Source organism: Clytia hemisphaerica, unplaced genomic scaffold (assembly GCF_902728285.1).
Source record: "Clytia hemisphaerica strain Z4C2 unplaced genomic scaffold, Clytia hemisphaerica genome assembly, whole genome shotgun sequence".
NCBI classification, from domain to species: Eukaryota; Metazoa; Cnidaria; class Hydrozoa; order Leptothecata; family Clytiidae; genus Clytia; species Clytia hemisphaerica.
Genome location: NW_027104057.1, coordinates 339,901 through 365,574, shown reverse-complemented (window position 1 = coordinate 365,574; position 25,674 = coordinate 339,901). Strand labels below are relative to the sequence as shown.

Below are 25,674 nucleotides of genomic sequence, written 5' to 3'. Positions count from 1 at the left end.
CTACCTTCTGCAGACCATGTTTTCAAACAGTTCATCAACTTCGATGATCGAAAGTCTTTTCTTTTCATTGATACTCATCTGATTGAAGACTTTTGGTGAAATACTTTCTGCAATATTCAGTTTCTTCTCTTTACGTTTTGCCGTTGCGTGCTGCCGGAATTTGGCTAAAGCAGCTGACGCTAACATAAGAGTACGTAATCGTTTTTTCTCGTCTCCTGCTTGAGGTGTGCCGTTACCCGTTTTCTGGATCGGGGCAACTAAAGGTATTATCGGTTTCTCAATGCCAATTTTTTCAGTTTGTTCACCATCATCGTTGATCACTTGTTTAACAAGTTGTAGATCCTTTATACTTGATAAACTTAAAGGTCGTTTTTTCTTTTCTTCTAAATATTGTTCGTTACCAATGATTTTATAGCCGTCAGTATTGATTAGAGGGAGATCAAAATCACGTCGTGAAAAAGTTCGTCTGGAACCTCTAATGTCCTCTTCATGATACGGTATACTTGCGTAAGCAGTCTCTGTATTCATTTTGCCTTATCTTGTTATTTTTGTAGATATACCTTTCTCCCTTAAGTTGTATTTTTCTTGAACAAATATTGCTGCTGATATGTACACTCTATACACTGCTTCTTATTCATGCGTCGACCTGCGTGTTTAAAAAATCTCCAGTTTATAGCAATGTTTTAATTTTCTCATTACCAATCATAACTTTCCAATCATTTCTTAATCTTTAGAAAGTCTAATGAAAATGCCATATGAAGCTTATGATAAATTATCCTTTGTTTTCACGTATTCCGTACAATTTCAACCCAATATATTCAATGAAAAAGATTTTTCAGCCAAAAAAATCTCGTTTCGCAAAATAGATACCAATTAACCACCAAACACGTTGAAATTTAGTGAAATCACCACATTAATGACATGTTCAAATGATTCCTGCTTTAATGATTTCCAAGCATTCTCATTAAACTCCCCAATAATGAAAACACAAACCAATACAACCATTCAAACCAATACAACCATTCAATCAATACATTCACCAAAACCACCAAAGCGGTATTTATTGTTTTACCAGTTTGCTAACTAGTGAAAGTGAAACAGCAGAAAATTATCATGGAAATCTATTTCAGTCCAACAAGAAAAACATTTTTTTTAATGTTTAAATAAATCATTATTCTTACACAACCCCCACGCTTATGATCTTAGAAAAAAGGTATCTTTTTAAGAAAAAGTAATGTAAAGAAAATATGAAAGTTTCCTGACACTACTCTGCTATGTTTGTTCTGTCAATAACTTTTGTTCTTAAACCAGAATCAATCTTTTTTATGATTTCAAATTTCTTTTTTTTTCAGCCTGTTCTTATCTGTAGTTATCGACCCGATGTCAACTTTTTGTGCATCCTATTTTAAAGACATCTTTTGGAGACAAAAGAGGAATAGTTCACCGAAATCTAAACTAAACATGCCAACTCCCTATTTTTCATAAAAAAAGTAATATAATTTGTAGTTGTCAGATATCATGTCAAAAAAGTGCATACAAAAACATCGCTTTCTATCTATACATACATATCCCTTAAACTATGATTGTTGTTAAGCTTGTCAAAATTGGTTTAATTTTCCATCGTTTTAGCAATTCCATAACTTTCAAACGAGTGCGCTACCAAATTAGTTTTCTTGACTAACTGACAAACGATTGATTAAAAGCAAAAGAAATTTTCTCCTTGGTACTCTGTTATTCATCAATTTTTGACCATCAGATAGACTTTGAAACTTTCTTTTCCAATTCAAGGGTCCACTCAATCAAATTTCACACTCAATATGATTTGATTCTGTGACAGCAAACAGTTGTAAGAAGAAAGATTGACTCTGTAGTTCTCATACTGCTCTCGCAAACAAAAAACGCAAGTCTCATTGTTGTATGTATTGTATTATATAAAATGAGTTAAGTCAAGGAGATTTTTCTAATGGATCTATTGATTGCTTCATCTGAATGCAGTCAGCAGGATTCTACAGCTCATATTAATTGACAACCAGCATCCCTACATTTTGTGTCAATGCACTGCTAGTGGGTGAACGCCGAGAAGTAATCAATTTATTTTCACTCTTTTACAATTAATTCATTAAAAAAGCTTTTTTTCTTTTACTTTCTTTCCTTTTTTTATACTAACTTTTTGTAATTACTTTTTCTTTTCATTGTATCACTTTCTAAGGCATGGTAGTAAAGACTTCCTGAATGGTTCTCAGTCATTGCCAAGCTTGCAATGCATATTTTACCACAATCTTCACCAGGAATGACCCGGATCCAATCTATTTTTCACAGACCGTTATAATATCCATCAAATACAATTTGATTGTAGTAAACCAATATTCCAAAATTTTTAGCCCCTTTTACCAAATCCTTAGACGTGTTTTTGTAAGAACAAAAAGATTTTGACTGAGCCTCATCAGGAGTGACATGAATTGTGCATACCCAAGAATTAATTTTATGTATGTTTACATCAGATTGTGTTTATGCTCTGTGCATAAAAATAATTCTAAACTTTGATATTAAAATTATACAATTTTGCGTACGTCTTATGTAATATTCCTTGACATTTGGCATACTGGTACACAATCTCTTTGATTTTCTGAATTATAATCTGTAAAAGTACAAAACAACAAACTTGTACATCAATTAGGTTTACACGGTCACGCGAAAGTTTGTGTTTTTGAGGGTTGTGCTATACATTTTCTATTTGAAAGTTTTACTGATTTACATACGAGATAACATTTTGTCCTTTGAATACTTTCCCGCCTTTATCCACCTTCATATGATTGTTATTTACTGTTTTAGCTAGACAATCTGTTACTGTGATTCGACTCTATTATGAAACAGTGGAGCCTCCATAACTCGAACAAACACGGGGAAGACAAACTTGTTCGAGTTAAGGAGACATTTGAGTTATAAAAGTTCGAATTAAAGAGACTCAACTACAATAGGATAATTTCAAAATTTATTCTAGCTCGACAATCAATCTCAAACTAAACTGAACTATATTTTTCTTTCAAACATGTTCCAAAAAATTATTATCTAATCACTACCTCTTAAAGAACGAAAAAAAACATCGCATATCACAATAACAAGAAACAAAATTTCATTTCATGGCATTTCATGACGAAAAAGTCATCAACTGCTTTCCAATTTTAATTGATCGGAATGTCGCTTCCAACCTCATTACCAAGCTAAACAACTTCTTAGCAAGGGAACCTAGCATCCGCATGACGTTCGTTCGAAGAGAGCGCGCGGTGCCAAGTATGTTTAGTTTCCTGTGTGAAAAACATAGCTAAGACACCTTTCACTTTGTCGATTCGGAAACTAATAGCGGATGCTGGTCGCGTGCTTATGCTATGCAAAACAATATGTTGTAAGTTTTTAATAAGAACAGCTGAGGATTAAATTGCTGACAAAACTTTATGATATATACTCAGGACTACAAGTTCCATTAAAGAAGTGGTTGAACCTGTTATTGGGGCTTCTGCAGGGTGACATGGAACCTTCAAAATTTAGCAAACCTTTAAAAACATTGAAAAACCGTTGAAAACCTTGAAACTGTTTGACTTTTATTACAAAACAAAGAGTGAAAGAAAGTACCCCATACCTGTTGAATGCACCTGTTTAAAAGTTAATAAACAAAAGAAAAACCTTTGTTATCCATAGAATACCATTTAGTTCTTCTATGGCATTTTGTACAACATTTTTCGTTTCATGTACTATGCAGTTGCCTAGAAGTGCATGAAAAATGACACCTTAATTTGATGATTGATAATTTACTTTTCTATAGTAATTAAAAGAGCCCACACTGGAATCTATTTTCCACGAGATAATTTGTCGTAAAATCGACGTCAATGCTAACCACAGACCTAACCACAGAATGGAATTATATTTGCAAAAGTAGACAGTCCTTAAATCTAAAGTAATTGAAACCTGGAACGACTACAACCTTTTAGTCAATAGAACCTTGTAATCAAAAATCTCATTTTTAGTCTCGATGATCACCAACCATAATGTACTTTGCAGTCTGGTTTAACAAGTTCAATATCTTTCCTTACAAAATTTTCTTCCTCTAATTAGTTTCTGATAACATAAACTAACGTGAAGAAATAGCCCGAAAACTAAAAAATAGTATTTTTTCCTTCCCTTATAGAAGTACTCAAAAGCAAACTGATATCAACTCAAATGTAGAATGATCCCTTTGCTCTGTAGAGTGATTTTGCTCTGCAGATAACAATTGACTTCAAACAATTTATCAAATTATGTAAACTTTCAAAAAGGCATCATTATCGAAAGCATTTTTAATTGATTTTATTCTGTGAGAGCTGATTCGAATTGGCAGGATTGATGATTGAACTCTGAAGTGACTTGATTTGACGTTGATAAAGTATACAGTTTATACCTTACTTAATTGACCCAAAAGCTCTATTTCTTAAACGAATATAAGTACACAAACCTCAAACCTCGTAATCTGTCTAAAGAAACTGACTAGAAAATTTTTGATGGAAATATTTTTGCTCCTACAGATCTATCTAGTATGCAAAATTTGAGACTATACAACACAATAACACGAATTTCAGTCTCAAAAGCTCAGCAATTAACCAGTTCTAAAAAAATGATTAAAAACTGAGACCACAATGTGTTAGAATGATTTCACCAACAGCATCAACAACGACCAGTTGTTTTTTTCACAATTTTCTACCCCAATACTAAATCTTATCCGATTTCAACGAAATCATCCTATCATAATTCATATTATGTTTTATATAAACTTGGTATAAGCAGATCGAAGTTTTTAAAAACTTATTGCTTTCCATTCTTTCACTCAAGAGTATATTAGAGGTAATTTTCTTTCCTCTTTCTTTTGCTACTGATGGTATTACACAATACCGCTATTACCTTTTTTGCTACCCCTAAGGTCACGTGACTAAATCGCGATTGTTAGATTATGATCTTAAGCATTTTCTTTTGACTTTCATAAGATGGCCTTGATGAGATTAATTTGTATGTGTACTTTTGATTAAAATTTTTCATCATAGTATAAAGTCTATCGATCTCTGACGTTTTATGATTGAGTTTAATAAGGAGTATTTCTTGAGATTCTGCAATTCCTTCAGAGTCACGTCAAACCTTGGCATTTTCATTGCAGCCCCCCCTTAATCTACTGTCTATGAAGGAGGCCATCATTTTTTAGAGAAGATCCTGTTTAATGATTTTTTTGATGGTTACGTGCTTGCTCTTGGATAGGAGGGAACCTCTAGCATTCATTTCACCAGATATCGACTTTTCACGATTTTTAATACTCAATTTTATGAAAGTTTAGATATTAGAGACTATTGTGAGATTGAAAGACTGTCAAAACGTCTATGAATTGAATTTTACCAGTTTTTAATAAGAAAATAGATTTTGGCTGGTGCACTGCTCTCATTTTCAAGTGTTTTTTTAAGAGGTCAAAATATCTCTTTTTTTGGAGTTATTTTCTGAAATCTGATGCTCACACTGTACTTGTTTTGTATGTTCATTGGTTTCTGCTCAATTTCTTCGTCGTTTTCTTATGGAATTTCTCTACTTAAGAAGTGTGTGGAGAATGAAATTTCTTACAAATAAAACGAACATGATGGTTTACTTACGATCGTTTGTTCCTTAAACCTGGTGATTGGTGATGGTATCGTCGACATTTGAATCGCTAAATACAACAAGAAACAAGAATGGTTAAATTTTGATGAAGCTATCAACCCTTTAACGCTTGTGAGGGATTGTGCTCGAGTTTAGTAGACTTAATTTACGCAAAGCGTCATTTACGTCTCATTTCGTTATATTTGAGTGTATCAGAGAGCAGAGCCCACGTAATCGGGCCACTCCACTCATCAATGCACTGGCCTGACAGTGTTTTCTGGTTCAGAAAAAAATACAAAGAAAGTTACAGTATGACGATTGCTAGCGTGCCTGAGGGTGGGAAAACCTTATACTATAAACCACAAACTTTACTTTCGTGTACGCAGTAATAGTTTTCTTGATGTATATGAGTACTTTGACTCTAAGCTTTAATCACAGACCTTAAGTGTTCTAAAAACCTTTAAGAGTCATTATCTCAGTCAAAACGTTGATTATTGTTGAGATTTTGCAGAATATTAGATCTATGTCGCAGTTTATTCCTTACGACCTTTGACTTGAAAGGATACTCTTAGGTTCCAAATAAACGGGAGGGGGGGCTTGGAAAATTTTCTTCAAAATTTTAATAAACGGGGGGACCTAATTACCGGAAACAGTAATTACGAAAGCCCAAAAATAAGGTAAATATAGGCTAAAATCAGGCTATTTAGAGCATAATAAGGGACCTTCTCTTTGAAAGTTGAAAAAAAAATTAAAAATTAATAAACGGGGGAGGGGGTCTTAATAAGGTCTGGGGGGTTGGAAAATTAACAAGCGGGGGGTGGGTGTTTGTTTGGAACCTAAGAGTACTTGGGTAAATACATAATTATTTACAACTCTTTAAGAAATTACAGGGTATCTTAAAATTTTTTACCAGCTTCAAAGAGTTTAAGGTTTTCGGTTAAGTTTTGGGGTGTTCATTTTCAAGGTTTGTAGACAACCTGAATGACCCCGATCATATTTTGTAAATTCATTTTAAACTTCGACTGATGTGATTGGCACAGGTGAACTCGAGTCGAATCCATTTCAAAAGCTACCCGGGGGGGGGGTACTAGGGTTGGCAGATGAGGGTATGTGCGGACAGGACCTTCGAAAGCCAACCCCTGGAGAGAGCAAATTAGTGAAAAAGTGCCCTTTAGTGAGACTTTTTTTACAATTTTTTGTCTCGAAATCAAAAGAACTTCCTAAAAATCGTGAATTTTCCGACCCTTAGAGGGACTACTTAGAGGAAATTTTCTGATTTTTGCAACCCTGAGGGAGACTTTTGAAGGTGGAAAAACCGACTGTTATCGTCTGCACATACCCAGCACTCATTTTTGCCTAAGTATCCCCCCAGGGCTTGCATCCCCTGTCTCACTGCCCTAGTCGAGCTTTTCCCCAAAGTTTGAATAAAAATTTCTATTAAAATCCCAACGGGGAAAGAAATTCTATTGCTCGCAGCAAAAAATTTCCAGTGGGGATGGTTCTAGAATGCAATCTTTTAAATGAGGATGAAACCAATGTTAACTTCCCAGTCAATTTCAGGAGGGTTGGATCCGAGTTAACTAAACTGGAATATCGTCAAATGTCTGTACAATGATTTTGGAAATTCCTCGGGGATTCCTTTGTTCATGTAATGATCTCGACACAAGAGTCTCTGCTTCTTTGAACTCTGTATCTACAAATAATTATGATTTAAGACATCATACCTCATACTCCTGCCATGAAAGGTCTAGATCCAGTTTGTCATGTGGAAATTTCTCTTGAACTTGAATGATCTTGAACTAAAATAGAAAAGACAAATGAGAAATCATTTTTAACCACTAATATCGCTCACAGATATCTTATAAATCACTAGATGGAGCTACTCAATCTTTAAGGTAAGCGAGATCCATTTAGAGCTTTTTATCTTTTTATAAGATATCTGTGGTATTGGTTTCTTTGAACCATCAAGTAAAATTGACTTGAATGAAATATGTGGCAAGATATTTTTATGAATCACATCTCTCATTCGTTTGTGGCTTTTCGACAGACCTATTTCGTTTTAAATTTCAATCGAAAATTTAAAGTCGATGAGAACTAGCCGAAGGCTTGATTCAAAAGTCAACGTGACATCATTTTGAACAGAACTTCTCATACAATGGCCTGTAATCTAGCAGAAGTGTCTTATCCAGGCTAGACATCAATTAGCCTGGATGATAAAGATAAGAAGGGTAAAACAATTTAGTTTAATCGTGAAAGTAATGCCTAAATATTTTAAGGTAATTATCATATTATAGCAGTGTCGATTATTGCTAATACGTGCCGGATTTCATAAGGTCTCGATTCTTCCTGTTGAAATTTTCCGACCGTACTTTTCTTATTTACTGTACAAGTGTATAATAATAGCAATGCCTGCCATTTAAAAACTTATGATAGAACATTTTTTAAGGAGCACTTCTTTCTCTGACCCCTTTGTTCGATTGTGGATATAGTTTGTGACTAAATTGGCCAAACATTTATCAAAATTTCCAGAAGAAAGGCATCGAAGGCATGCAAGTAGCTCTTAGCATCTACCATTGGACAGAAAGTAATGTGAGTTATGAAAGCAGTAAAGAATTTCGTACAAAATGGCACAGTATGGCGCTCACACAACAAACTATTATGTGAAAGATGTCTTTAGCGAGTGAAGTAAGCTCTTCTCAAATCAATCTATTCATTTCATATGATCCCTTGTTTGAAATTTGTTTACTAATGACCACTGTCTTTCATTGTTGAGAAAGGAGAAAAGTGTTGTGCTCATGGTGTAATTCTAGACTTAATCTTTATTCCACTAACAAATATGCTACCACTACTCCTTTGAAAATATTGTTTTCTCGACAAATTGGTTGCAAATTCACAACAAATTTTCACAGTTTATGGTGTAATTCTAGACTTAATCTTCATTCCACTAACAAATATGTTACCACTACTCCTTTGAAAATATTGTTTTCTCGACAAATTGGTTGCAAATTCACAACAAATTTTCACAGAGGAAAATTTGAGTAAACTGTTGCCACAACATTTCACAGGGCTAATTGTATTTCATTAGCAAAACTAATTAAAAATTTGAAAGACAACATACAGCTATGCTCCTTAAAACTAATTAAAATTTCTTCATGGGTTCTATCTATCTGTCTACCTTCGCAGGTAGCCTTCTATTACAATTAGATGTTACTAGTCAGTTTGAGGGACATATTTTTTTCAAACTTTGTTATCTATCTATCTATTTGTTATGTATCTTTCTACTAATTTTTCCATTCTTAGGACAAAGTTTGTGTTTTACGTATCAAGGGACCCATTTTTTTACATGTGACTATTTTTACCTTAGTGAAAGCCTCCGGGCAATCTGCCTTTGCAACTTCTAATTTTAAGCGGTAAAACTCTTCAAAACTTTTCCGGTTGCTCGATTCATCTCCGGTACTACGGCGTGATAAACGTGGACTTTTCAAGGTTGAATTAATTGCTTCCTTCAGAGAATTCCATGAAGGTTTACGTTCTAAAATATACTCGTTTGGTACGCATAAATTATCATAATCAAGACATTCGTCGGGAACACTGTGCGTACGAGGCATCGTATCTTTGTTCCGACCACGAAAAAGACTTGTTTTCCGTTTGAAGCCTTTAGGACTCGGCGGCGGAAGCACATGGTCTCGATCTTCAGTTCTAGCGTCTTCGGCGCATGATTTAGCGCGTTTTCGTATTGATCTTCGTGCGTTCATAGGAGAAATTTTCTTAACTTTTCTTAAAGAGGTTCTGTATTTATTTGATCGTTCTTTAATGCTGAATTCTTCGTGGCCGGCATCTTCAGTATCGGTCAAAACAGTTGATACTTGTTGTACAACAAAAGTGACTGCCATTCCTGGCGTCAACTCTGATTGCGAACGCTTTCTTTTCGTTACCGCTTGTACATGCTGTACCTCAGTTGTTAAATAACTAACAGAATTTTCATTTGGTAAACTCCTATATTCAAGTGAAGGGCTTTCTAACGGGCTTAGACTGTCGTAATCTAACGATTCACGATCGCTAGAAGTCGTCGTATCAAAGGTGTTTTGTCGTTGTAATCGTCGTGAAATTGTCGGTGATGGAGTCGGCGAGCCTTCTTTATAACCGACAATTATTCCTTCCTCGTCTTTAATCGGAATGATGGTTTGCAAGCGATTTTTTCGACCACTACGTGCTCCTGCACTTCCACTGCCAACAACAGCATCAGATACTGATAAACTGTGCTGTCTGACAAATGATTTCATCTTTATTCGCTCAAGCACCTCGTTATGATTTCGTCTCGAGAGAAAGTGTAATAATATAAATACAAGTTCTTTTGGTTTGTTATCTTTTTGTGGTATGATATACGTATTGGTGGTGTTTTTATCGGATTGTTCATCTCCTAAGCATTTTTAAAACATTGTCTCAGATAGGTCGTATAACTTGTCAACAAATATGCACAACTAATTTTTCAATCAAAACAAATACAAAAACAAGACCAGTCAAAACTTATCGACGATGAAAAATTTTCCATTAAAACGTAACTCAATCTTCTGACAAGAGAGTGGTACAGCAATAATAACGAAAAATTTGTTTTTAATATGTTGTTGTCAAGAAATTATGTAGACGTATAAAAAATCCAATATCCCTCCATATGCTTGTAGATGAGAAGGTTTTTCTTTAATTGAATTTCGAATCGTAGCCTCCTTCTTTTCCTTTTTAGTAAATTCAACACAAAGCCCTCACTAATATCCTCCAACCATCATCTTATTCGAAATGTTTTCAACATCATCATCATCAAGGCTCTTTTTAATACCGATTGATCTCTTACAAAGCATAGAAAGAAAATAAAGTGAATTATCAAAAAGCTATAATTATTTTAAAGCCATTGTCATTTCTATAGTTAGGTAGAGGCAATAATTGTATTTTCCCAATAGTGGTTAGATATTTCTCTCGTCAGTTTTTGATTTTTCTTTCCTTTTCTAATTACTATTCCATCCATCCGGCTTGCATACAGGCATTCCTTACAGCATCAATATAAGTTTCAGTAAATGAATGTTTATTTGAAAGCAGCAAGCTACCAGGCATCCCACTCTTAATTATGCTTTCATAGATATGGATTTTATGCTAATTGATAAAACTCATTATTTTAGACCTATGCCGCCTCATTCAGCATCGAGAGGTTCAGTAAGACTCTGACCATTCTAATGTCTATTGTCAGTAAATGAATAAATAAATGAGCCCAAATTCAATGTCATATATCTCCCAGATTTACTGTACAAGGTGGACTACATGGATTCGTATATTCTACAGAACGCATACTTCATGGTGCCCCCACTCCCCTGTCCTGAAAAGTCCAATGAAATGTACCACGAATAGCAAAATACCTCTGAGGCTGAAAATGCTAAGAAATCTTTATCTCCTGATCATCTTGATCAGCCTTTGCCTACTTCTGTCTTTATAGTAATCTCTGTCTGAATACTAGTACTACTGGACAGATTAATGAAGGTATCTCTCTGAGTAAAAGATCTGCCTTTGTCTGGTTGTAAATAGTGGTTAGTCGTGGACCAAAAATTTCAACAGAAAGGTTAGATGTTTGGGGCTAACAGTTACACTTCAAGTCGTCTTGATAGATTAAGGAATCAAGATGCATAATCCAAGGGTAAAAAGTTAGACTAGTCCCATCCTCATCCCCTATTGATGGTATGTCCTCCGATCTAACTTCGCTGTCTTATTTAATGACACGTGATATTAATTGCTGGTGCTAACGTACTCTTGGTGCTTGTCATGATAATTTGAGTGTCGCCTCTCCAGAAATTAATTGTTTGTATGTTTACAGAAAGTTCACAATTGTCTATTGGATGAGCACGTTATTTGAAATGAGCCAGCACCTCCTTCTTTTATTGCTTCTTATTATTCAGTTAGTTAATCAAGTTAGTTCCTTCTCTATTGACCATTTATTTTGATCCCTATTTTATTCTTGTTTGGAAAGGTTGGCTAGCCTTTCTGAACGAATTAGATCGTAAGATATTCGCTTATATAATTTCCTTGTTCATAATTATTTAGATATCCAATCTCAAATATACTTATAATATAATGCCCCTATTTTGACTTAAAAGCTCGCAATTTTGGGTCGAATTTAAAAAGTAATACCTCGTATTTTATAAGTTCAGATATCTACTTTCTAAATTTCAAACTCCAAACGCATTACGTCATTTGTTCGGTCTCAAGACGTCAAAGAATGTCTGAAGTCTTTCGTGAGTTACCCGGTATGAATTCAAAAGGGATAATCAGATGGTTTGAGATGTTTGGCCCGCAGTAATCTTCTACGGTCCTAAGTATCTTCAAGTATGTCTGGGTAACTTTTTTCCAAAGTCGAGATATCACAATTTGAAATTACTGAAAGTGGGGGCTTATACGGTTCTTTGTAATTCTTTCTAAAAGTAAAACAACTAAACGAAACATCTCTTGTATTTTGGTGGCTCCCATTGAAAGTTAATTTACATTGGGTCAAGATCAATCAGCATTTCAAAAAACTCATTTTATACTTATCAATGACAACCTCTAGTTGACCCTCTACGTTACTCTAAAAGGAAACATAGAAATAGGGGCTGAGGTGTGAAAACTTTTTGCAATCATTTAAAATCATTGCATGTCATCCTACTTCTTTTGATCTTTTACACCCCCTCCTTGCTCCTCCAATCCTGTTCTTGCGTCATATCAAAGTTTAATGATTGTCCTGCTAAAGGGTACGTGACCTGGAACAGTCAATCTTGAAATATTGGACATGACTTTCCCTGGGTTGAAATTTTAAATCATGAAATAATGTTAAGTTTTGATGGAGTCTGTCGTAGGAGACAAAAGAGGCTCTCTAACTTTTGATTTAATTTGAATAAGATATTGGTTTTGTGCTTGTTGGAAAGGTATTCAGAGTGGAATTTCGCCATTCCGTTTCAACCATTTGTCTCCACTGCAGATTATATTAAAACAGAGTTAAGTGATTTTGACATGGTTTCCCTCAAGAATTCCTGTCAAACAGGTTTTCATCTTAATTCCTAAATGTTCTTTGATTACTCTATGATTTCCCAGTATTTTGAAAGACTACAACGAGATTTCTCAACCGGGATTTGCGTGATGTCTGAAACTTAAAATTAAAGTTACTCCAAGACTAAAAAGGTTTAATCCTTCTTCTTACATATTTATCAATATTTTGAGAGACCATAGGCAGGAAGATTCGCCCTAATTTGTCTGGATATTTGAGAGCGAAGCAAACTAGTTTCAAAGTTTTACAACAATCAGAAGTTTCAAATGTTTTCGTTCAGTTTTGTGTAAAGTCCCGGTTATCCAAAATTTGATGTACATAATAAAGATTCCTAAAATCCTTCAGAGCCTGCTGAAAAGCTTGCTCCAAACAAAGTCATGATACCACAAAAAATCCAAAGAAATAGTTGATAAAGCTAGAAATGAAATGAATGTACAAAACTAAAAAAGCAAGGACCTTAAAAAAACTTACAGTCGAGCGAAACTCAAGTAAAGCTCCTACATCAATAGTATTTGAACGCTTACGGCGTCTGTCACGTGTTCGAACTCTTCCCGTAGAAATCAATTGGCGAGTCGTATCAACGTAATCCTCATCATTATTCTCAGGTGCTGACATTCTGGATTTCTCCCTTGCACCAGTCTTGTCTTTCGTACTCAAATCTTTATCACTCTGTGTTGTTTTTAAGTTCGTTTCTACTGCTATTCCACTAATAAACTTGAAGATGAATTCCTTCTCTGTCTTTGTATTTGAAGAGGTCGGCGTTGTGACTGGTGAATCTGTCGACCGTTGCCGATTTAGTTTCCCATTATGGTTACTACCGTTCCCTAGTTGTTGAAAACGTCGTGTTTTTTCTTTAGGTGAATTGATGCTCAGCGATCGTTTCAAGTTACTTGTGATTCTTTTTGGGAAACTCATAACGAAGCCCTCTGTTTTTTTTTCAACCGTTCTAATTTCTCTTTTCTTTTGTTTACACTTTACTTAACTCGAGATGACTTCACACGTAAGCTCAAAAAAAAAAAGATCTTTTCTTTTCTTTTCGTTTATTGTCAGTTGATGTGTAGGTAGTCAGTATTTTGTCCCTTATTAAAAGGACAACACTTTCTACTTTATATGAGATGCTATATTATCATTATTCCAGGTCTTCAAGTTACTATTGACACACATTTCAATCCAACCAGCAACATGTAAAAAAAATTAATTCGTTAGTTTTTTCTCACTAACACGTCCAATCAAATAAATTGTCCTGGATTTGTCATCACTGAACTTTAAAAATTAATTTCTCCATTTTTCTCATAACATTTTCTCTACGAACGATCAAAGTTGATTTTTTTTGAAATTTGTGCAAATAAGAATTGGTATAACGAAAGTAAAACTGCGCTGGAAATCAAAACAGTTTTAGACACATGTATCGCAGTGGAACAGTGAGACAAGTCTCCAAACCAATAAAGAAGTCATAATAAGTTTTTATAAACTTAAGATTCAATTAAATGCTACATTCTTAACCCAATGTTATGCGGTATAGTTTACTATAAATTATCAGTTGATTTTCTCCCATGCTCACTGTATAAGAGGAAATTCAGAAAACTTAATTTGTAAATTAGCAAAGTGACAGTAAACATTGACCACCTTCAGGTATTATAGATAGCCCCTCAGCAAAAAAAGGCCATCCTATTGGTCAGAAATGACGTAAGTCTTAATTTAGCCAATAGAATATCTTTTCATTTTGTTTCGATCCCGTACCCGCAAATGTGGTACAGCAGCCTGTCTCCATTTCTTTTGAATTATCGAAATTTCCATTTTAACCTATCAAAATACACGCCCAACTGATGAAAGGTATTATCAATCAGGTCAAAGATATGCTGGGTTACAATCAAAAGCCTCAATCCGCACCACCTAAACGATAGTTTCCGGTGAAATCTGATTTCAAGTCAGATTTATAAAAATCCAGTTGACGTAACTATTGTCTAGAAGCTAAAGAGATGCAAATTTTCCAAAAAATCCTTAGACGTTTTTATTAAAGTCTGTTCACGATAAGTGTGCACTCTTTTTTCTTTTACCTATAACTTTTGAAGGAATTCTTAAATCTTTATAAATTTGGTATCGTTGGAAAGATATATGTGAGTGGAACAATTTGAAATAAAAAAGTCTTTAAAAAAATTCTAAAAACGAAGATGAAAATGAAGAAGAAAAAAATGAAGATCTTGTAGAGAAGTGCTATAACTTTCATTTTCATTGGAGAGATTCTTTGATCTTAGGAGGTCATCACTGTGAAAAAATTTCACTAAAATATTTATTCAAGATAAAGTTATGATACAAAGTTAATAAGTGATTGACCCCAAAAAACAGCAAAAAACAGGAGAAAACAGCGTTTTTAGACGTCAATCAGCTTATAACTTTGTTTGATATCTTTTGACTGAATAATTATTTTTGAGAAATTTTTTCACAGTGATGACGTTCGATAATCAAGGATTCACTTCAGTGAAAATGATAGTTATAGCACTTTTCTACAAGATCTTCATTTTTTTCTTCTTCGTTTTCATCTTCATTTTAAAAATTTTTTTATCGATTTTTTTATTTCAAATTGTTCCACTCACTGATATCTTTCCAATGATACCAAATTTATAAAGATTGAAGAATTCCTTCAAAAGTTATAGGTAAATGAAAAAAGAGTGCACACTTATCGTGAACAGACTTTAGATACTAAATGAAAAATTCAACACATTTTCCTCATCATCAATCTGTCCTTTTCCCAACACTCAGGTTCTTTCTCTGAAGTTCGCAAGCGAAATAAAAATTTCAGCAAATTCTTTAAACGTTTATAGTGGAGACGTTTACACGAAATCTTACACAGATCCCCGCGCCATTTGACCAAAAGAAAACAACTTTTCAATCCAAGTGTTTTAAATTGTAAGCCTTTTCTAAACATTCAAATATGTTTCATTCTAAACACATTAACAGCCTTAATTGTAACCGTTTTCTTCGTATGAGCTCGATGACTCTTTGTACCCCGCGACCTCGTTTCCTTCTATCATAAGAACACATTCAACCAAAACCTCAGCGTTTACCACGAACTATAAATTGATTATGTAATGATACCAAAATGAATACAAAAACCAATTTGCGTATGTGGTCTACTAGGTAGGGCCTTCGGGTAAACGACTAAATAAAAAAAAAGCGTAAATTTACGATTTTCCATGATTAGGCTGATAAGAACGACGACTTAACACCACTGCAAAAGTTTACTAGTCTTGGAAAGTTCGAGAGCAAAACTCCCACCAGAAGCCCTACTGAGGAAAGTCTCAACCCAAACAGAAACAATATTCAAAAATTTGTCTCACAAAACTTTTTCAAATTTCTTCTGAACATGTTTTCATACATGTAAATTGATTTTTATCATGTTCTTTTGCCCTGTTTCTTCTTTTATCTTCATTTTCATCAAACATTTTCATCAAACATTTTCATGTAATTCGATTATGTTACATTCTTTCATTTTCATAACTGTTTTAAATTCTTTAAGGTTAGAGATTGTAGATCTGACGCTTATCTTTCTCGTAAGTAGGAGACTCTTTGTTACTTATCCGCAGAGCTCTACACCGGAGAGCGCTACTGGAATATTCACTGCCTCGTTTAAGGCAAGCAACCACTTCTCCGCAGTTGTTTTTATTAAAATTTCAAGCCTCGTGCTCTTCAATTTTAAGTTCATAACTGTTAAAACTTTCTGATGTGTATTCAGATTATTTAATGTTTGAAAGTTTGAAAAAAAAAATGATCTCTCTACTTAATGAAAATTGAAGCAAAGCGAACAACATAAACATGCAAAATTCCAATCATTAAAAAAGTAGATCTTCCATTGATCTCAAATGAAGATTTTCACATTAAGTAGAGAATCAGTTAATCGCTTCACAAGATTTAGACCGCCCTACTCTAGATTTTGACCGCCCAGTCAACTACTCTGAACAATTCAATACACGAGAAATGACTTGTCAATTAAACAGGCTAGCTTCGTTGCTTCTATTCTTTGGAAAAAAGATAATCACATCAAATTGAAATTACATGGAATAAAATTAGAAAACCAGCTTTAAAATTTAGATAACTATATCATCCTTTCTCCATTCAATAAATCAATTAAGAAAAGATTTTCTTATTTTAATCAAACATATTTCATACCATTTTAACCATTCATTCACTGAAAGTAAGGTACTCCGGATGGAACTTATTTTTAGAGATTGAATCGTAGACCTAAAAATGAAATTCCCAACGCAGCATTTTTACTTCCTGAATGAAACTTTGTATGAAATTTTTCGATTTGAATTTTTCTTCATTAGATGCTTTTCTGTAATTTCATGAACTTTGCTTTTACATTGTTTTGAGTCAAAATGAAAATTTTTTCTTGAATTTTCTTCGAGATTTGAGTTTGCCATTTCATCAATATTGTATCATGAAACATAGTATGTAGATAGAGGGCCCAGAAAACTAAATAATGCATGTACTCGTAGACTAAGATTGTTGAAAAGGGCGTGTTTTATCTTAACTTATTGCAGAGAATTAAAACATAAAAAGTCTTCAGTAACACTCTTTAGTCCGTCGAAAAGCCATAAACGAAAGATTTTAATTTCAAAAAACGCGAGTAAAACGTAATGAATTGTTTAACTTGAATTCAGCCTTCTTCAAGCATATTTTGGCCAAGGTTCGGTTGAGATGCCACACAAGTACACTTATAACGTTGTTTCAACGTCTTTCCAACGTTTTATGGATGCCATGAGCGTCATATGGACGTTGTTTCGATCAAAGAAAAAAATAACATACCTCCTGTTCTTCCTTCAGTAGATTTTCACTTCGTTTTTCGGACAGCTGAAAAAAGAAAAAGAAAAAGAATTTGAAAGTCTCTACAAAAAAAAATCAAGTCAAGGGATAATTCTCTACAAAAACTCACCACACCCTAAACGGGGCTATTGCATATGTATAAGTAGCTTAAATATCAATAGAGCTGGTCTCCAGTTAACGTGTTTTGAGAGCAATAAGAACGATTGTTTCTGTCCATTAGCTCTTCTATACTATACTTTGTTACAGCAAACTACAGTAAGTTTTGTGGTGTGAAGGCAGTAACCTCGTTAGACGGTTAAGATTAGTGAACTTTTTTCATAAGATTCATAGTTTTAATCAAATAAAAAGCCACAGAATTTAATTTTCTTGGATAGATAAAAACAACACGAAAACCAAAAAGGAGGTCACTACTTTATTCATTATGGTTTGTCGAAAATTCATTTTGAATTTGATTTCCTTGATACTGCACATTCTGTATTACAATCCGTTAATCGCGCCATCGAGCCTATCAAAAAGCCTTACGGACCTCGTACTAGTTAGAAGTTCGTCAATACTTTTAATAGACTAATAGCGTTATATCAAAAATTAAAGAAAAGTGAAGTAGACCCTAGTTTAACTGACCTCTCACTAATAGTATCTGCTAATGAGTATAAAAAGGCAAGATACAATATTATGATAATTTAGGGTCATTCATCGAAAATGTTAACCATTAGGAATCTACTAGTGTGGTTGATAGTATTTTCCTCTCTCGAGATCATCTATATCGTTAGAGCTCTCGACTGACTTAATTCTTTGTATTTTTTATCAAATTTTGAAGATTAAGGGAGGAAATGACGTCATGCCATTACTTGGGGACCAGATAGTGAAAGGTAGTGAGCCCTTTTTAGAAAGGGCGCCGAAAAAAAAGGGGCGCCAGGAAGGATTTTTCAGATGCTCCTATCGAAAGATTGGCAATTGAAAAACTAAAAATGGCACCCCTTAACACCTCAAAAACTCAAAATTTCGCAAATTAAATGTATAGAGAGGGGGCGCCAAAAACAAAAAATCTCTAAAACAGGCACCGAACTCTGCTGGCCACCCCAGAAACATTTTCCCACCACGCCAATGACCTGAACTATAAATGGACTAATCAATCGGTCTATCTTTAACCCGCCTTTTGATCGATTAAAAACCGATCGACTTGACAAATAGTGTTAACCCTCTTAACATTTTGATATCAGTAGTAAAAAAATAATGTCAATCAAGGGTGTCAACAAAATTGACGTCGGTTTGTCAAAAGTTACTCTCAGAATAATGTATCAAAATAACGTGTTAAAAGTTATAGTATTCATGTGTTTCAACAATGTGAATTTAAACAGGATTGAATGTTCCAGAGTTTCGAAATCCCATCAGTTATACTCCGTCATTTTTAGTCAACTGTTCCAACACCCATCCTTCCCTACAACTTTAGCTTGTGGCTTTCTAGAATATCTTTCTACAGCTTGTTTTCCAAATGCAGTGAGTGACCCAATGGTGTGCCCAAAATATTATCTATGAAAGTCAACAAGGTTCAAACAAGTCCCTTTTACAGACAATTATCTCGGAGTGAAGTATCTGAAAATAATCCAAACGAAACTATGAATCTGAAAAGTGAAATTCATTGAAATTCAGTTCTTATTCCCATGCCTTACCCTGTGTTTCGGAATAAAAACAAAATGTCGATCGTGCATCTTGCAGGAAGAGTGGTCACTACTTGCACTATTAATTCTGCTTGCAACATCATACACACATAAATCATTCACAGCTTCAAAATCACACTCCTTTTATAACTTGATATTATCTCAGAGGGGACACTATATAATATAGATTGCAATCTTGATATATATGTTGCAAGAAAACCGCAGCTTATGTGTGTCCAATAGAACGACATGGGATAAATGATCCCTAATCTAACCCCAAAAATAGCAACCTCTCGCTTAGATTCACTGTGATTGTCCCATTATTGATTGCTGATCTGCAGTTAGATTTGGCGAAAATTCGAAAAATTGGAAAATATTCTTGACCCCCTCTTTGCTAATCATTTTAATAAGGTCGTTCAGCTAACATTCAGATGAGCGAACCAATAAATCAGTGTCTGTCTATTTTAAAGTCTTGAATGTTACTCGAGCACTGGTCTCTAACTATCTGGCTTGATCAGGCTTCCATTATGCTCTTTTCTAATCTGGTTGAAACATTCAAACATTCGAAAATCGAACATGAAATAGTAAGCAACATGGTAGACTATTGAATGCGGCTCCCCCAGCGGTAACTCTGATCACGATGTCACGCAATTTTTTTCTTCAATCACGATCACGCAATCAGCAAAAAAATGGCTAATCACGCATCCCTTTGAAAAAGTCCAAATCACGTATCATGGCTCAAAATATTTTCAAAACACGATCACGTTTTGACCTCTCATCATGCAATCACGAAATAAGAATTTCAATATCACACTATAAAAAGGCCCTATCAAAACATTACACAAACCGGGAGCTCAGTCATTTCTACAACAGAACACGGGACACACTTATACGGGAGTATATTCCATGGGGGATATGGTCTGTAAATGGCTAATTAATATAGATAAGAATCTCTGTACTCTCACCTCAATTTCTTGGTAAAAAAGACACAACTTACCATACGAAGTCTAGCAGCTGTTTGTTCGATTCCTTTCCGATCTTTATGATCCGCTGGTGTGGCGGAAATCAATTCTGTCATGAAACTTTCATACTGTGGCACTCTTTGAAGCTGAAAAATAAAAAAAGATGAAGATTTAGAAACTGAATATTCAAGAAATTAACCAAGATCAATGTATTTATCCAATCACTAAACAAGGAAAAGGAAAGGACAGCACGGGACAAGACTAAATTCTACCGGCTGTAGCATCAAGCTAGAGTATCCGGCTACGGTGCACAAGGTTGTGGGTTCAACCCCAGCCGTGTCATACCAAAGATTCCCAAAATGGTACTTGATGCCTCTCTGCTTGATGCTCATTAATTAAGAGAAGGACCAAGGGCAAATGGAGCAATCCAGGGAGAAATAGTAGCGCCCTTCCTTTACCTTCGGGTAGATAGCTATCGAAAGAGGAGCCTTTGGGTCGCCTCCGACTACGGTCGCAGACTTACTTACTAGACTCTACCACTAAGTTTCGAGAAATTTTGTCAATACAGAGCTAAAATTTCTGGGATTTGTGTTATTTCAGGAATTTCTCTATTGTGTGGTACTGGACCACTTTAAGACCTATTTCCTGCTCAAAAGATGTCAATGAGGGGGCCAATTTTTTGTTATATTGGCCCGTGCTCTTAATATGAGGAGATATTACTACATGAAAGATTTGGCAAAAACATGAAAACAATTCCGATTGTGTCGCGCGCCACTGTGCGTCATTGATGAACTTGAAACCGCAAAAAACTAAAGTGAGATAATTATAATTCATTAAATTTTTCTTAAAATACTTAAGAGGGCCCTTGTAAATGCTTGAGAGTGCTGGAATGCAATATTTACATCTTTAAAGATTTATTCGTGGCAGTAATTTGGACTTATTATAGAAATAAACAAAAAATAACGGAAGGGACAAATTGTAGTCGAACTGATATTATCCCATAACATTATCATACCATTTATTATCCGACGCGCGTAAATAGCGACATTTGATTGGCTTCTTTGCTGTCCAATATTTTCGAATATGTAGCTTCCATGGAGGCTACATATTTCAAAAATTGACATATAGCACCCATATTACTGTATTACAGGCATTATAAACGATCCAGTGTAGCATGTTCATAGACATATTTTCAAGACTGAAAATTAGTACCCATAAGCCCTCGGTTGTAATATTTCACCAGTTAAAATGCCATACAGATGCAGTAACTAAAATTAGCAGTTACTCTAATACAATGATGACCGGTTAGTGAGGGCTGTACTGAGAAATATTGCTCGAGGTCAAGTAACGATCGAGCTTGCGAGGTTGTTGCGTCGACCGAGGGCAATATTTTCAGTACAGCGCGAAAAGAACCAATAGCTTTGTGCAAAAAGCCGTGTAGCCCGCTTTGAAAAAGTAACCGGTTAACAATAAAACGAAGAGACCTTCGAACTAGCGGGCCTGATTTTTCCCTTATCTTTCTGGGATGTTTACTGGACCTTGACACACTAGAAGACTTTGGAAATAACCTCAAAACCTTCGGAAATAATTCAAACGGACGGCTTTCTTCCTCAATGTCGCCCGTAAATTGGAGATTTGGCTTGGAAATTAGATTGTTTACTCATGGCTTACCGTTGTATCAGAGAGCGACAACGATTTCTTTAGAAATTTTCTGGAGGTTGAATTCTGTGGTGAACTGCTTCCATTTGAAAATCCTTTTTTCAACTTTTTGAAGGATACACCTTTTTTGTTGTTTTTCTCATTGCTATCTCTTCTCTCTCCTCCACCAGGGTTAGAGTAACTCCTCAACAAACGATCAAGCCTCGGTGAAGATGAAAAACTCGCCGGAGGAGTCGTCGAGAGCTCAAAATCTTTATCAATGCCCGTTAAACTACGGGACGCTTTACGTAAAGAACTTCTGAAACGTTTACCACATCCGCTATTTCCACCATTTTGATTCTGGTTGCTAGGTTTCACTGAATACAAACTCTTAGATCTCATCCATTTGAAGGGCGTAAAACTGTACTCGTCCTCTGACATTTTGTAATGATATATCAACTCAAAATTTACAATTATTTTCCTTCACACAATCTTTACCAAGATTATACTATCTCATGCGAAATTTGTCAATAATTGGATTTCAAGATTGAGTTAATTTTAAAGTTTATATAGATGCATTGGTCATGAGATCTTTAATCTGAGCGTATGGTATTTCGTTCAGTTGGGTGTAGTGATCCTAAAGTTAAATTGATTGTAACCGTCCGTCTCTTTGTGCAATACTACTGATACTTGATTGCTGACAAAAATTGTAACTTGTCCGGTTCAAAAGAACTGAATATATCAATGTTTCCTTCCCGTTTTCTTGCAATTTTTGTTTTTTATCTTATCAAAGGTAATGTTTTGTGTAAAATTATTTAGCGACTTTTCCTCGATGCTTTAATTCTGTAACGCCCCTTTTACAACAAGTTGGCAATTCTTGTAATTTTAATCTAGAAATGATGAATAGCATTTAAAAAATCCTACAAGTACCAGTCAAGTCAATTCAGGCCAAACTGCACCGTCTCCAATACCTCAATATTGTGTAAGGTCTTCCTCCTTTTACATAAAGTCAGTTATCATAACCATCCAATGACTCAAAAAAAGCAATTTTTCTCTCATATGTATACAACTACACAAAAAACAACTGTAAAATTTACCAAAAGTAAACTTGAAATTGCTCCACACTGCAAATAATACTTATTGAAAGGTTAATGCCTTAAACTTGATATTTTATCAAACAAAAGTAAAGAATCTAAGATTTCCCCTTTCTTATTTACTTGGACTGCGTTTCGACATCCATTTTGAGAAAATTTTTCTAACTCAACAAAATTCTCTTAGACACGCTTTCTCTTGGTATCAAGCAAGGATGCTTTGGGTTTTTGAAATTTGAGAAACAACACTTTTTTGTTTTATTTTTGCAACTTTTTGTAACAGTAGGGTATCGATAAGAGCTAGCAACCGGAAGATACTCTCCGCGTCGTTTTGTTTACTTATAACCAACCATGTTTTTGAAAATCAACAGTTTCTTATTGTCACTGTTTGATGCTTTTTCTAACAGTAAACATTCGTCGGTTTGTAAACGAACAAAGTTTACATTGGCCTTACGTTTCAGGTCACAGGAATAGGGAGAGACTTAATACTAGTCTAAACTAATTAACTCAACATTTAACGGACATTCTTAAATGCAGACACTCAGCTCAATTCAACTCTGTTGAAATTACTCCCCGGGGGGCACTCCAGGTAAGTGACCTACCGGACGTGCGGCCCTTAAGGGTAGGTTTTTTGGACTTTGGAAAGTGCACTCACTGTAAGGGTTGATTTGTGATCAAGTGGGAAAAGGTGCACTGTAAGGGTGTAAAATTTGTGAAAATACAAAATTTTGAGGTAAAAAGGGCAAAAAAATTCGAAAAATTCAAAAAATTGCACTATAAGGGTCGATTTTCAGCCAAATTTTTCCTGCACTGTAAGGGTCCGATTTTAGAGACCTGATTTTTGGCCGAACGTACGGTCGTTTTCAAAATTGAGTGCCCCTCCCCCCCGGGAATTACTCGCATAAAATGCGGACGTGTGCTATTAGCAAGAAAGATCCTTCACGGTGTACAGAGAAGGTATTTTTCCCCTGTGATTTGCTCATGGTGGAGTCTTTCACTGCCTCTAACTTTTTTATTCGAACTTAACAGAATTATTCCTGTCATTTCCACTTAAAAAATCCTGTCATTTCTAAACGTATATCATTTCCAATCACCACTGTTCTCTACGAATCCAAACAAAATTTTCAATCAATACCATCAAGACAACTCTCCATGTCAAACTCTTTGTAGACATCACTTCAAGTAAGAAACAAACAAAAAAGTAATGACAGGCTTTTGAACAGTAAAAACCACAATCAAAACAAAACAAAATATGAGAATATCTTAAAGTGGAAAAGTCGGTCTTTCCTGGTCGTATTGGCAACTCTATAAGGTGTAATTATATCATGCTTTTGTTCCTTTTAATCATTAGATTTGAAGAGCAGTGATCGCATTTCACAGCGTGTCTATTTATTAGCTTTTATAAGAAATTTTAGTCCATTCATCCAATGTGTCTATTCAAAGTTCTTAGTATTTTGGGCTGAAGCTTCTTGCTTTTAAGAGGAATGTTTGCCTCAAATCCTGTTTATTTAGAGGAGCTTTCCCAGCCAAATGCCTCTCAGCGGGCACGTCCAAACAGCGTCCATCCAACATCCATGACATCCAATTAATGTTGTATGAGATCAATCAATAACTTTGAAAACGAGTATTCATGGTTGAGAATAAACGCTTCTTCGCAAGAGCAAATAAGACTTTAGCGTCAGTTTTTCTTATTCTTCCCTGAAATTTCAGGCTTAATTGTTCTTAAAATGTTCTTAGTACGTTTATTATTATGAATTCATTAGCTGAAAATGGGCTTTTTTAGCCTTTTATGAAATCTGAGGTTGGGATTGGTCTTCATTTGTTCTCAAGTTTAAACTGAAATTGTGCCTCGTTTTCTTTGTACAAAATTGTTCTTATAAAAAAATCTATATCATGATCCATTTCTCTTCTCTAGTGTCACGAATCCAATTTTTATTCCAATAAACGTCAATTTTGATCGTCACCTCATTAGCTCCTGGAAAATGAATCATTAGGTATCAACGTCTCCGTGAAATATGAATTTCCTCAATCGTCAATGAAAATGAAGACATATATGTTGCAATGTTTGGCTGGAAGCTCATTTGATCTTGACCGGTAGTATCTTTTTCCCTCGTCCAGTTTTACGAGGAAATAATTATCTGAGATCATTTTCCATGTTATTATTAGAAAGGGCGGTACTTTTGAAACAGAGTATGGAAAGTCTCCAAGAATCGCGTGATTGTTCTTCTCATCTTTTAACTCAGGATGTTTATGATCTTCTTTCTCGCACGATCTTTCCGAATGGCTCAACATTTTGCCAATAATAAACCCATCAAACATCAAAACCCATGAATTACGTTTAAAATTGATGCTTGGAATGTAATCATTTGATAATTACCGTGCGGTTGGCAAACGATATCATCCACCAGGATGCATCCTCTCCTATTTCCTCCCTAAATTCTACTTTCCTATCTTCTATCCTGATTTTTTGACTTTCTCAAGTGTTTTTAACTGTTTTCTAAGTATTTTTCTGAAATTAGCTCGTACCGGTGAAATAGGTCTCCAACCCCGGCTCGAACCATCAAATGCAAGCAACCATGGTTTACAAAACCAATGCCTAACCGCTTGCATTTTCATCAGCCAAACTGTGTGTCTTTTCCATGAAAAATTGGATAAACTGTTGAAGTGGCCATGTTCAGTAAACTCATTCTCATTCTCTTTATCCTGTTGTTTTTGTTGCAAGGGTTGGTAGATCCAAATTTAAAAATTACTTTTTTCATGTAAGGAATACGGAGGAAACATTTGAATGGTCTTTT

The 25,674-nt window shown here is 34.9% G+C and overlaps 1 protein-coding gene across 5 annotated transcripts in view; it reads right to left on the bottom strand.

Moving 5' to 3' along the window:
* Window positions 1-25,674, bottom strand: part of LOC136812257 (rho GTPase-activating protein gacU-like) — a 63,463-nt gene that overhangs the window by 24,868 nt on the left and 12,921 nt on the right. For 2 of the 5 annotated variants that reach the window (XM_067068741.1, XM_067068745.1), the window contains 4 exons: window positions 20,186-20,296; window positions 17,513-17,557; window positions 7,371-7,445; window positions 5,661-5,716 (listed from right to left, as the gene is read on the bottom strand). In XM_067068741.1, coding sequence (XP_066924842.1) covers window positions 5,661-5,716; window positions 7,371-7,445; window positions 17,513-17,557; window positions 20,186-20,296 — 287 coding nt within the window. Of the gene's footprint in view, window positions 1-4; window positions 1,103-5,660; window positions 5,717-7,370; window positions 7,446-9,005; window positions 10,453-17,512; window positions 17,558-20,185; window positions 20,297-21,821; window positions 22,679-25,674 lie in introns of those variants that run through there. The other 3 variants (XM_067068743.1, XM_067068742.1, XM_067068744.1) reach the window with 3 other exon arrangements.